This window comes from Microchirus variegatus (genome assembly GCF_963457635.1).
Source record: "Microchirus variegatus genome assembly, chromosome: 2".
NCBI classification, from domain to species: Eukaryota; Metazoa; Chordata; class Actinopteri; order Pleuronectiformes; family Soleidae; genus Microchirus; species Microchirus variegatus.
This window is the reverse complement of record NC_139803.1, coordinates 31,421,619-31,434,538: the sequence shown is the minus strand read 5'-3', so window position 1 is coordinate 31,434,538 and position 12,920 is coordinate 31,421,619. Positions and strand designations below refer to the sequence as shown.

General features: G+C 42.8%; 1 protein-coding gene across 4 annotated transcripts in view; it reads left to right on the top strand.

Moving 5' to 3' along the window:
* Positions 1-12,920, top strand: part of fgfr3 (fibroblast growth factor receptor 3) — a gene marked incomplete at both ends in the record, with an annotated part of 57,573 nt that overhangs the window by 30,629 nt on the left and 14,024 nt on the right. For all 4 annotated transcript variants that reach the window (XM_083910287.1, XM_083910286.1, XM_083910285.1 and 1 more), the window contains 2 exons: positions 11,747-11,870; positions 11,953-12,143. In XM_083910287.1, the coding sequence (XP_083766413.1) occupies positions 11,747-11,870; positions 11,953-12,143 (315 nt within the window). The remainder of the gene's footprint in view (positions 1-11,746; positions 11,871-11,952; positions 12,144-12,920) is intronic.

Genomic DNA, 12,920 nt, shown 5'->3' with positions numbered 1-12,920 from the left:
GAAGTTATGTGACATTGGCAGCGACTCTCTCTCTCTCTCTCTCACACACACACTCACACTTTCTCTCTCTCGCTCTCTCCCCAGTGGAGATTTCGGGATTTAAAGGGTTAAATGTAATGAGATCCTGCAGCTATTAACAGTTTACAGAGATCTCCAACATCTGCTCCCAGCAGACCAACAGCAGTTGTCTCTCTCCCTCTGTCCCCACTCTCTCTCTCTCTCACACACACACCTGTCACCAGCCCTCAGGACGCTCCAACTTGGACTCTCCGACAGATTTTTTGAGCGTAACGTTTGATTAAGCTCAAGTCGCTGTTGTTTGCAGATAATTAATCCCAAACTGATGACTCGGGGCACGTACACGTGAAATTCATCTGTTCACCAAACCTCTGACTTCTCCCACAGAAAAATTCAGAGTGCGAGGAACAAAAATACTTTTGTTAATACTTGAATACTTTAAAAAATGTGGTTTGAGGGGATGAAATTTGCACAGCAGGTGACTGCAGTCCCAATTCAAAACAGTGGGAAAGATGTTTGGCAAAGTTACCCCAACACGGAAAACACGGAGCTGTACACGCACCGCGTTCGTTCGCACGCAACACGTAACTGTCCAAACGTCTGTTTATACGTGTTTTTGTTAGCAACAGGCCGATATAAAAAGTGAACATGTGTGACATTCAGTACGTTTACATGCACAGTTTAATCAAGCTTTGTCCAACTAAGAAGGGCAAGAAACTGAATTATCGTCTTAGTCTGACTAAAATTGGACTTTTAACATGCATGTAATGTTTGCTGAAGCTCTTTGTTTTACAGTACATTTCAACAATTCTGGTTTAGCTTCTCCTGTGGTTGAGACATTTTTGAGAAGGTCACTGAGGCTTTTCAAAAGCAACTCTGCTTCCAACCCAGGTTTTGGCGACGTCTTTGTCTTTCATCTACTCTGGATGATTTGGACATTTGAGACATTTATCTGGGTTTGGAACTGGCACAATAAGCACAGTAGACGTGGGCCCTCCTGTGGCTGGGGTCGATTTAGAGTGTCCAGTTAACAGTGAGCAATGGGGATTGGGTATGGCGTCATTATAGTGCCATATTCCGCGAGCATAAAAACATAATCAGCGAGCAGAAAGACCACTCTCCGCGCGCTCGCGAACACTCTCCGCGCGCTCGCGAACTCTCTCCACGCGCTCGCGATCTCTCTCCGCGCGCTCGCGATCTCTCTCCGCGCGCTCGCGATCTCTCTCCGCACGCTCGCGGTCACTCTCTACGCTCTCGCTGTTTCTCTCTATAACTTCTGCTCGCTCGACTTTGCTGACTTTTGGCACTGGGGGGCGGGTATTGAATAGACGCCCCGTAACACCCCTCCTTTCTGATTGGTCACTTAAACGCCTGGGTCAGAGCCAATCCGAGGCAGAGTAGGGCGGGTCATCATTGCAGTTGGTGGCAGAAGAATGTGATTTAGAACGGAGAAAAAATAAGTAAGTAGAGGAACAGACAGATATTTAAATTAAGAACTTGCTTCAAGGGAGGATGGAGGCTCCTTGAAATCAAAGCACATGGGTTATCAAAACAGACTAGACTTTCATAGTTCCCATAGTTTCTGTAGTGGCCGTTTGTCAAACAAATAATGATTTCAAATCAAACTTCAAATTATGTGAATCAAAAGGCCACTGTTGCACAGAATAACCAAAACTAACTACTCACTAAACAAAAATACTAAACTAAACAGCACTAAATAATAACAATAAATAAATAGCTCCAACAGTTTCTATGGAAGCAAAACGTGTCTAACATTTAAACTGAAATGCATTTGCATTTCATGTTAAGAATAATAAATCAATCAATCAACCTATTTTATTAAAATCTCCTTGTCTTTTTCATTTTTATTAAAATGTCCTTTTCTTTTTCATTTTAATTAAGTGAAAAAATGAGTAGTTTTGAAAAAGTCAATTTTATTTATACTACTCATTCTTTCACTTTTTTCTCTGACATCTCCGTCCGCCGTTCTAAATCACATTCTTCTGCCACCAACTGCAATGATGACCCGCCCTACTCTGCCTCGGATTGGCTCTGACCCAGGCGTTTAAGTGACCAATCAGAAAGGAGGGGTGTTACGGGGCGTCTATTCAATACCCGCCCCCCAGTGCCAAAAGTCAGCAAAGTCGAGCGAGCAGAAGTTATAGAGAGAAACAGCGAGAGCGTAGAGAGTGACCGCGAGCGTGCGGAGAGAGATCGCGAGCGCGCGGAGAGAGATCGCGAGCGCGCGGAGAGAGTTCGCGAGCGCGCGGAGAGTGTTCGCGAGCGCGCGGAGAGTGGTCTTTCTGCTCGCTGATTATGTTTTTATGCTCGCGGAATATGGCACTATAATGACGCCATAATTGGGTCCCTTGCTCAGTGGCAAACCAGAGAGCCACTTTTTACCTTTTAATGAAACACCTTTAATTTAATTTTCTTCCCGTTTTGAGCTCTCGGTCTTCACACGGTCGACTGAACTTGTTCTGTCTACACTTGCTGCTCTTAACGCCAGGTCCCATAGGATGATAAGTATATAATTAGAGTGATATGTATAGCTGAAGACCTTCCAGAGTATGTGAGGTCCAGTTGGCCTTGTAGTCAGTTTTGTCAGTGTTTGATGGGACACTATGAGTTGTCAACAAGTTGCTGGGACAAATTCCTGGTCCGTTTTTTGTTTTTTTCCACTCTGTGCAGCTCTGTGGGTCGAACTTGGCACCAGGGCGGCTGTTGCTGTGGGTTTGTTTCCCACCATGGCCACCCAAGCTGAGAATATAGGTGATCGTGGTCCTGGAATAAATGTGTCCAACCTGAAGGGGGGGAAGATGTTATGTTTGTGGTTTGTGTACGTTAGCTAATGTGGTTTGGTCTTTGGGGCAGAGTACTGTAAGTTTATACACTAAAAACCTGAAAAAAAAGGGGATGCTTAAATCACTCTTCTGGGAAAAGTTTATTTCAATAACTGTTATTCATTTCTTATAATATTTGGGTTTGAAAATGGCAAATCCCGCCTTAATCACCACTTAAAAACACTATTAACTTATCTTGAAATGAAGCAGTGACCCATATAATTCTCTTTTAAGCAGCTTTGGCTTTACATAACTTTGCTAACTTAATTATTTAAAGCCACTTCACCCCTAAAGATTCCGCTTTAGGGAAAAATGCATAGTCTCTTAGTTATAGTTGGTTATTTGTGGCCAAAATGTCCTTTTCTCCCTTTGTTTGATAAAATATAGCAAATAATAAATAAAGAAAATTATACAAAAAATGGCTTAAATCTAATGTTATATATCTTCTACATTCTCCACACATGTATCCCCAAAGTCCTTTGTCTGCTCACATCAACCTGATAAGTCACATTTAGGTCTGTTGAATATTTCACAGAGGTGACTGAGGCCTTATTAAGGCATTTGTCTTCTTGACATTCCATAACACACCACGTGTTTTCCTGCCTTTGTCCCTCCAGGCACCATTACCCATGACTTTTTTCGCACACGAATCACGAATTTAGTTGGATGAAAATGCGCTGTGATTATTAGCACATTACTCTCCGCATCTTGACTCAGACTTCGCCCTCTCTTCTATCTCGGAGCTGTTTCTAAAAAAGAAAAATGCAGTCAACCAATCACCGTGTGGCCGCTGTCGGAGGCGAGACAGAGGTCAACACCGAGGTCACAGGCTATAGAATCAGGACTCTGGGTGAAAGACAAAGCCTGTGACACTGCCGCGCTCCGGAAAGGTCAGAGGTGACGTCTTTATGTTACACATCTTAATGTCCAGACCTCTGCTGACCAAGCAAAAATGTCCATGTTTTAAACGTCACTGAGACTTGCCAAGCACAATAAAGTCTGAAATAGTCAACTTATAATATTCTTTCTGCAGTTAAAGTCGAAATATAGGTTGGAGGTTTTAGCTGCGGAGACAAAGCAAAACAAGTGAATTAAATATGTTTGAAAAAAAAGTCGTCCACACGGTCACATTATCTTCACTTAAGTTGAGCGATGTTCTCTAATTTCATTACATTGTCTCGTTGTTAAACACGCTCTTCATTCATGTCGCTGAGTCACATGTTCACGGTTGTTTCACTTTATTTAATTATGATATTCAGCATTGCTGACCGACATCAGCACCTGCTGCATGATCAAGTTAGTTGTGCTAATTTCACTCATGAGTAATTCATGCGTTCACCCATGAATAAATTAGAGCAGCATTCAAACAAATAATATATGTGTATATATATATATATATATATATATATATATATATACACATATACACATAAACATGTTACTGCCATTTTCTACGAGATACCTTTGATTAATGCATCAAAATTGTATTACATGCATGTTATATTTAGTAAATATTGAGTAAAAGGCTGAAAACCCAATGTTGTGCAGATTTTTTTTTTAAAAACATGCATTATTATAAACACCAGGACGTTAAAAAGAATAAAGCAGAATTAAGAGATAATTATCAATATTGATGCTCAGGATTGAATCGTCATAGTGGACACAGAACTGCTGTCAGCATTGACTCCCCCCAGTGTCACAACCCTCGTCACCCTCCTCACATGTGCCTGTGATGAGTTCATCCAGCAGGGTCGGGGGGGAGACGGGTGTGTATGTGTGGGGTGGGTGGGTGTCTAGAGTTCACCCCGATCCCTGACAGCCTGACAATGGCCTTCTAAAGACTCTATTCCTCTCGCCACGGCCCCAAGGTGACGCCGTCTTCCTCATTGCGGGGTTTGACAGCCGTGGTGAATCTGGACAGAATGAATCGCGACCGTGTCTGATGTGAAAAGGTTTCGGAACGGGTGGTGATGGGAGCGCGTCTGTCAGTCAGTCACTAATGCAGATGTAGCACGGCTCGGCTCAGGCTCTACTATTTAGTTTTTACATTTCTATAGTTACCGCCTTAATGTTGGGTAGGTCGTTGCAGCACGACACAGCGTTCGGTGTAACTGAACCATTAGAAACAGTTTGTCAAAAAGATTTGTTCACAGAATCTTTCAGTACTCCTGCATGACTGGAGTGCTGTCGCTAAATAGCGATGACACGGAGCAGGAACTATAAAAAGTACCAGGTATCACTGGTATGGTACCACTGTCACTGATGGAAAAGCAAAACAAACGCGTACTGTACCTAACCAAACCTGTTCTACTCTGTGGAACTTAATTTTCGTCCAATTTCAGTTCAGTAAAAGTCTGGTTTTAGTCAGACTAATATTTTAACTGGTCAAAAAAGCCACTTTACTCCTGGGTTCAGACTGTTTTTTTACCAACGAGGATGACCAAAGACAAAGGCGATGACGCCCAGACTAACCTCCAGCTGTTATGGATGTCTTTAGCAAACCTTAGTTGTCACAATTTGGCACAGGACAGAAACCTATACTATTTTTAATTAGATCTTACTGTTGTTATACAAAGAAGCCTACCAGTAACATATTTTACGTACTCCTGGGGAATCATTTTGAGTACGCCCATTTTCCCTCACGTCTCTGCGTGACAGTGACTTATCCGGCTTTAGCTAAGTGATCCGTGCAGATCAGCTCTCCACTCACAACTGCCATAGTTTGTCATTTTAGTCTAAGAGCTTTCAGATCTGCACACGTGTGTCAGAGAGAGAGAGAAGAGAACGTCGGTGACTGAGAGGACCATTAGGGTCCATTACCAGCTTACCAACATTCCTCCTGTCTCCACAGTGGAGTGCTTCAAAGTGGCCTCTCTTGTCTTTTTTACGACGCAACGCGTTCCCTCCCTTTGTTCCTTACAGACGGTCACTTAAATAAGTGGTTTCATCAATCGCATTTCTGTCCAAAAGTGTGAGGAGACCCCTGTCGTCTCGCCCGCTTCGCATGTGACACTGAGGAGCAGAATAGAGTGGAAAAGACTCTTGAAGATGATGTTAAAACGGTCTCTGGATAAGCAGGAAATATATATTATAACTGCAACACAAATTTAATAAAGTGATCGTGGAAGACTTTTACGGCAAAGAGAAATTGGAGCAGGTTCAGCTAAAATGTGGGAGGAAAAAATAAAGGTAAATTGGACTTGGAGCCAACACAAGCAGCTCATTAACAGTTGTTGTAATTCCCTGACCTTGAAGTTTGCATCCACCGTCTGTGTCGTGTTTTGGTGCCAAGTGAGAGAGGAGAGAGGCACAGGCAGGTGGGAGGATTTATTCAAATGAGGCAGCAAAAGAAAGTATATTTGGTGGAAAATAAATGTGCCTTTACACACGTCAACGCGCGACATCGCTCTGCCACCACTTTACTGATTAAAGCACACAAGAGGAAACCGCACTCGACGTTCAGTGGAGTAAAGAAAAAAGGAAAGAGAGGTGAAGATTGAAGTGCAAATGAACCATGTGACGGAATCACAGACGTTTACATCAGCATAAATAATTCAATTATTTTGGTTTGAATCAGGAACATAAGTCGGTCTGTGTTTAAGTTAAAGTCATTTAATCAATGAATGAAATAAAGTGAATGAGTCTCCACAGCATTATAGTGAAAACAATCTGTACATATACGTGTTTAAATACAGTATAAGAAGGAGAAAAGTCGTAAAGGTTTAATTTAAAATGAAAAAATATTGATCGACTTTAAACAGAAAGATTCCCACTTATCTGCCACGATAAAACTGATAACTGGTTCTATTCTGCCTATAACCGATGGATGTGAGCATGAATGAAGGGAAAAATGGAGAAGAAATGAACCCTAAAAGGCCTCTTCGACACAAAACCCATGTTTATCCACGTTCAGGTCGTAAACTAACACCTTCTGTGTATTTTCTTTCCCATGAGCACTCTGGAGGCGGCTCAGACGCGCCGCTCCGTCGTCCAGGCACTTTGTCACTCCATTGAAATGCAACACAGAGAACTAAACGCTACGCTTGTTGCAGCTAAATGAAACAGTAAATAGGATGTGTGGCTCATTTGTGAAGTGGAAAATAAAATTCCAGCGGGGGGCGACGACGTGCAAGACAAACCGCGGCGCTCTGGGCCTCCTCCGTTTACAGACGAGGCTCCGACCTCCCTGGAGGTTAAAGTTCAGCGCTCTATTGAGCCATCAGTTAGAGGCGGGGACAGAGGGGCGTGTCCGCGGCCCATTGAGCCTTTGACAGCCAAAACCAATGGTGTTGTTTGCTGCCACATGAGGCAGAGAAAGGGATTTTATTGTGTTCATGCTAAACTGTCGCGGCACAAGCGAGACAAAAGTCGACAATGTAATTATTGTGTTTTATTTCGTCCAGGTCGACTGATTTTTCAATCCCTGTTCTGACAGGTTATTCAAGGCCTTTAACGCTTCTGTCGTCACCGACATGCGTACGTCTCATTACCGTAACTCCTATAGCTAGAAAATTCCAAAACTATGGACTGGCGATCTGTCCAGGGTGTGACCCCCGCTTTACGTCAGCTGAGATTGGTACAGCGCCCCGTGTGAGAAGACGGATGGATGTGGGGCTGAAACAATTACTTGATTAAATGAATCAAGTTTTCTGGTTTTTCAGCTTCTTAATTTTTTTCTGGTTTCTTTGCTCCATAAAACAAAGAAATCATGAAGACTGAATCCTTTTTGGAAGAAGAGACATTTGAGAACATCATCCTTCCTTTCTAGGTCAGAGAAACACTGAAAATCAACATTTAATGACATTTTATGGACCAAACGATTACCACTAGATGGACGGATACCGGAAAGCAGAGAAATACTTAATACAGATTGAATATTATAGATCAGCTTCTCAGTAACGTAATTCCTAAATGGTTGAATAACTGCCAGATATGGGAAGTGAAAGTGCAGAAGATCTCACTCACTGAACATTTTCTTGACAATTCCATTGTCATAAAGCGGCCTGAATATGACGATGGTCATGAGAGGGTTAAACTGGCTCCACACTGTGGCTGTTTTAAGACTTTAAAGCCTTGTTTTTCCAGCGCTGATTTTAACACAGGCTGGATTTTTGAGTCTCCGTCGGCTGCGGAGGAATTTCTACACTTTGCAAGATTATTTTTGGACTCTTTAATTTAAGGCCCCGCTGTGGTCATTCCCTGTCACTGGACCCAAACACACCACACATATCAAAAGACTGATTACCCGTTCACTTGGTTTCCTCAACGATTTCTTTTTCTCCTCTCCTCTCCTTTGAATTCTCTCTCTCTCTGTGTTGATGCAGTGTGCGTGAAAGAGCCAGACTCAAGTCAATAGACAAACTTTGCCAGTTTCAATAAATAGCAAGTCCTCTGGGCCGCCGCTATCTGTTTCCGCCTTCTCTGTGGGTCAAATTAGACGGTAGCGCAGATCCGGGCCACTGGTCTGCTCTGACACGGCCATAAATTCTGGTAACTGGCCCCCGCCGGTTCTGACAGGACTGTTGTGCGAGGGGAAGACGCAGCGTTTCCTGTGTTTTCTCAGACAGCGGCCACACTGAACACACAGAAACAGAATCGTTTTTTTTACGAGTCATTTGCGTTGGCAGTCGAGGACTTTAATTCCCTCTTTTTTTCGATGAAAATAGCCGAATGTAGCAACAGGGCGAGGCCACGCCACTGTTTTCCATGGCAGCAAAGAATATCCCACAATAAGGCAGATCGCTTAAGATATTTTAAACACACCAAACACACACAATTAAACCCAAAGCTGCTCCTTCAAATGTCTCTGCCTGTGTCCATTCCCATGGACGGTGTCCTGTTCTCGTGTCGCTTCCATGGCCAAAGCTGTAAAAAAAAAATCTTTGAAGCCTCGCATGACTCCGACGTAAGCTCCTTAATAATTTAATTCTGTTTGGAATCTGGCACGATCGGAATGGACGGGATTATCACATTTTCGGGGGTCTAATGCTGCACAGGTTCAGCGGGGAGTTAACCGCGGTAAAGCGAGCGGCGTGTGTTCAGAGGGAAATAATTAAAGAGGGAGGAGACGTGAAGTAGAAATGTCGATCATAATCATGAATGATACATTCAGAGTGCGATGTGGCCATTAAAAAGCTGATTTACTTTAATTTTTACATACTTTTACTGTCAAACTACCAAAATACTTCAACTTCCTCTGCACCACCTAATATTGAAATTGTGTTAATTCAGTATAACATTTCAGTAGCTAAGTAGTTATTAAAGGGAATAGTCATGCAGCATGAGTTTGTGATTGTCATTTGTGAAAATGAAAGAATTTTACAATAATGTGTAATTGATTTGTGCATTTGTAATTGAAAAAAAGTAGTTTTGAAAGAATTGTTAAATCTTTACTGTGTGTAGCAGTAACACAAAAATGTTTGCATTTGCGGTGCACAATGTTGGCATTTTATGCATTTTATGTTCAATGAGATTTAGTCTGTGAGCTTTTTTACAGAACTTTGAAAACGCTAACAGAAACAGAGCTGGACTCAAAGCAAAGGTAGTTTCCCTGCTTATTATGAAATGCGGCCGTTTTGTGAAATGAACACCATAACTCTGGTCACAGATTCGTTCTGTTTCTCTTGGTGGTCTTGGCCTCGACGGAGCGTCAACTCCTGCTCATATTTTACCACATTTTGACTTTATTTTCCCCTCCTCCTCCTGAGCTCAGCTCGGCTCGGCTCAGCTCAGCTCGGGGGCCGCAGCAACCACAGCACAAGGCGTCACTCATCTGCTCATGAGAGCAGCCATTGACTCGGGTTTGACTCCTCTCGCTCTGAGAGGGGGGTAGACGGGGTGGAGCCAGTCGCTCTGAAAAACCATTTGCCAGTGCTGAGCGGGCAGCCTGGTCTGTGTTACCATGCAACTGAGAAAAGCACACACAGGCATAATATTTATACTGTTAAATTATTTTCCGCATGCGCCTCCAAGAGCGAGCACGAGAGAGAGGAGAAGGAGGAGGAGTGTAAGACAGAGGGAGGAGAGGCACAAACCTACAAATATATACATTGTGTGAGCTAAAAACACGTGGGGGTGAAACGTTTGTGAAAACACTGAGCCTTCTCCAGGACTGCACTTTTTCCTACACAGGTGATGTGAAGTGTTCCACCATGAAAAGTCTCCTTGTTGACATCACTCATTCGCTCTTTAGTAATTCTGACCTCTTTCACGGGAGGTCACTCTCTGTGCTCGTCTGGCAGCAGCAGCAGCGGCGGTGGCTGCAGCTTATGTTTCCACTTAAGCAGCGGAGGTCGTCCTGCGTTGGCCCATGGAGACTGTCTGCCGATGCGTAGCAGGTCCTCTGTTCTCGCCTCGCTCCTGAATCCGAGCTCCTGAATCTGTCAAGTTAGTATCTGTCTGCTGCTGCTGCTGCTGCTGCCATCCAGACACACCTGGTTTGAATTACGACGCAAAATTTACGTCTATCCAGGGATGGATTGCTCCTGACTGGCACAGTGGAACCAATTTCAGAGGTGCAAAAAAAAAAGAAGAAAAAGCTGTCTCGCCGTCGACAGACAGGAGAGAGTACTCTGACTCTCGCTAATGAAAATAATCTGACATGAAACTTTCTTTATATCATCTGTTCTGGACAAGTCACTGGATGTTGTGCCCACAACGTTTTCACGTACAAATCTGGGGCTAATATTAACTATTAAGTTGTTGTTTGAGCCATAAAATGACAGAAAATGTTGATCTGCGTCGCCCAAACCTTTCCTGTTTTGTCCACAAACCAAAGTCGTTCAGTTTTAATGATTTCTTTGTTAAAATATCCACATTTAAGATGCTGGAAAATCATGGAGCACACACAAATAGTTAATGATTAATTAAGTAATTAAGCTGCAAATTACAATAATTGCCGATGTGGGGTCAATAAAGTTGTCTGAATCAGAATCAGAGTCTGAATAATTTAACTTAATGTTATTTGTTAAAATAAATAAAAAAATACATTTTTGGAATATCTGGGCTAAAAAACAGACAGTACAAAAGAGTACAAGAGCAGCAACAGCATTCTAACTGAATCCCACTGTTGGCTGAGATCAGTGTCAGTGGATACTTGAGGTTGTGATGTTAGTGTCCAAAATGAAAAAGTAACATCAAACCATCCTTAAAAAATGATAATGTGAGAAATATTTTGTTACCGTCTTCCGCCTGTTTTCCTCCCTTGTCGTCCCGCTGTGTGCAATTACTGAAAAGGAGGTTTTGAATTTGTATTAGCATTTAAAATGTTTGTTCAAACGGGGGTTTTGTACATCCGTAAACACACGTTGCACACAACTGTGTGCTCCTGTTTGCCATGCTGCCTCCACTCTGATGTTTCATATCAAAGCATTTCAAAGGAAGGAACAGATCTGAGGCTTTTTTTCTGCGCACAGGCTGCATAAAAACAGAAGTGATGTCTCACTCCGAGTAAAGGGCTGGTCTGTATTTGAGCTGGAGGTTGTGTCCCCTGAAGAATTATTCCCTCTCTTCACAGTGGTTGATGGGTTTTTGAGGTGCTTTCACACCAGACTTGTTTAGTTTGATGCAGTTCTTTGGCTCGGTTTAAACCTGAGAAGCAGGGAACCAGGGAAACAGACTCTGGTCCTCTTGAAGGAGGTGGTCTCTGACTGCTTCCAAATTGTAATGAATTTAAAATTTGTTCTTCCTCATAAATATCTGACAAATTAAATAAAGCCAATTTCTCTCAGTTGTTGACGAATTTAAGGTTTGCCATTGTGAATGTGAACCAATCCAGCTGAAAATAAACCATTGTTTCCAACTCCCATTGGTTGGGGTCCAACAAAACAGACCCTTGACGACATGGACTAACTCTTTGTCCTTTGTCCACCTTGTCCTCCTCTTAGCTGAGACACCAGCAGTGGAGCCTGGTGATGGAGAGCGCCGTGCCTTCCGACCGCGGGAACTACACCTGTGTGGTCCAGAACAAGTACGGCACCATCACCCACACGTACCAGCTGGATGTTCTCGGTAAACAACAACACAGCCTGAACATTCCCTGTCTGTTTCTGTGTAAAACAACAAATAAATGACTCTTTGCTATCTCTCTCAGAACGCTCCCCTCACAGGCCCATCCTTCACGCCGGCATGCCGGCCAATCAGACGGTGGTGGTGGGCAGCGACGTGGAGTTCCACTGTCGAGTTTACAGCGACGCACAGCCGCACATCCAGTGGCTGAAGCACATCGAGGTCAACGGCAGCCGCTACGGCCCTGACGGAGTCCCTTACGTCAACATCTTGAAGGTGAGTCCAGGACTCAGTGGACTTTGACCCAGAGTCGATATCAGCCGATGACAATGATGTCTAAGTGTAGGTTCCTGCACTTAGACATCAACTAGAAATGAGCCAAATATTCTTTAAATTGATTGATGTTCTTGTTTTGATGAGAAACAATCTATGGTTTTCTACCAACGAATTTGCTTGGGTAGTATATTTAAAACAAACCACTTTCTGAAGTCTGTGAGTGATAAATCTCGGGGGAAATAAAAGTTAAACTTCTTCCTTTTAAATTAGGCTGACTTTAATCATTTATACCTTGGAACTTCTTTTGTTGGCACATCCCTGAGAGTGAATTTCACTTCTGTATTTACAATTGTTCTTACTCTGGAAATGAGAAAAATCTTGCTTCTCGGCTCCTCGAACATCTTATTAAGACAAAGTTTGATATGTTCTTCTCCTGAAAATCTGGCTTGCCTATATTATTTTTCTTTTTAGGCACAGAATAAGAACAACTTCCCCCAAACGAGGACTTATTCTCCTCATGCCCATCCCTAAATAATACATGATAGAAGCATAAATCCTCATTATGTAAATATATCTAAAGATAATATTGAATAAAGTTTGGTAATTAGCGTCTTGTGTTTACTTACTCTAATCATACATCAGATAAAGTTATCTCCATGCTCTCGTACTTTCATCACTGTGCAGACTGAGGCTGCGTCTTGTTTATTTCCTCCATCGCGAGTTCCTGCACTCGTGAAAAGAGTGAGAGGTTAAGTAAACGCAGCGGGGGGAAGAGTC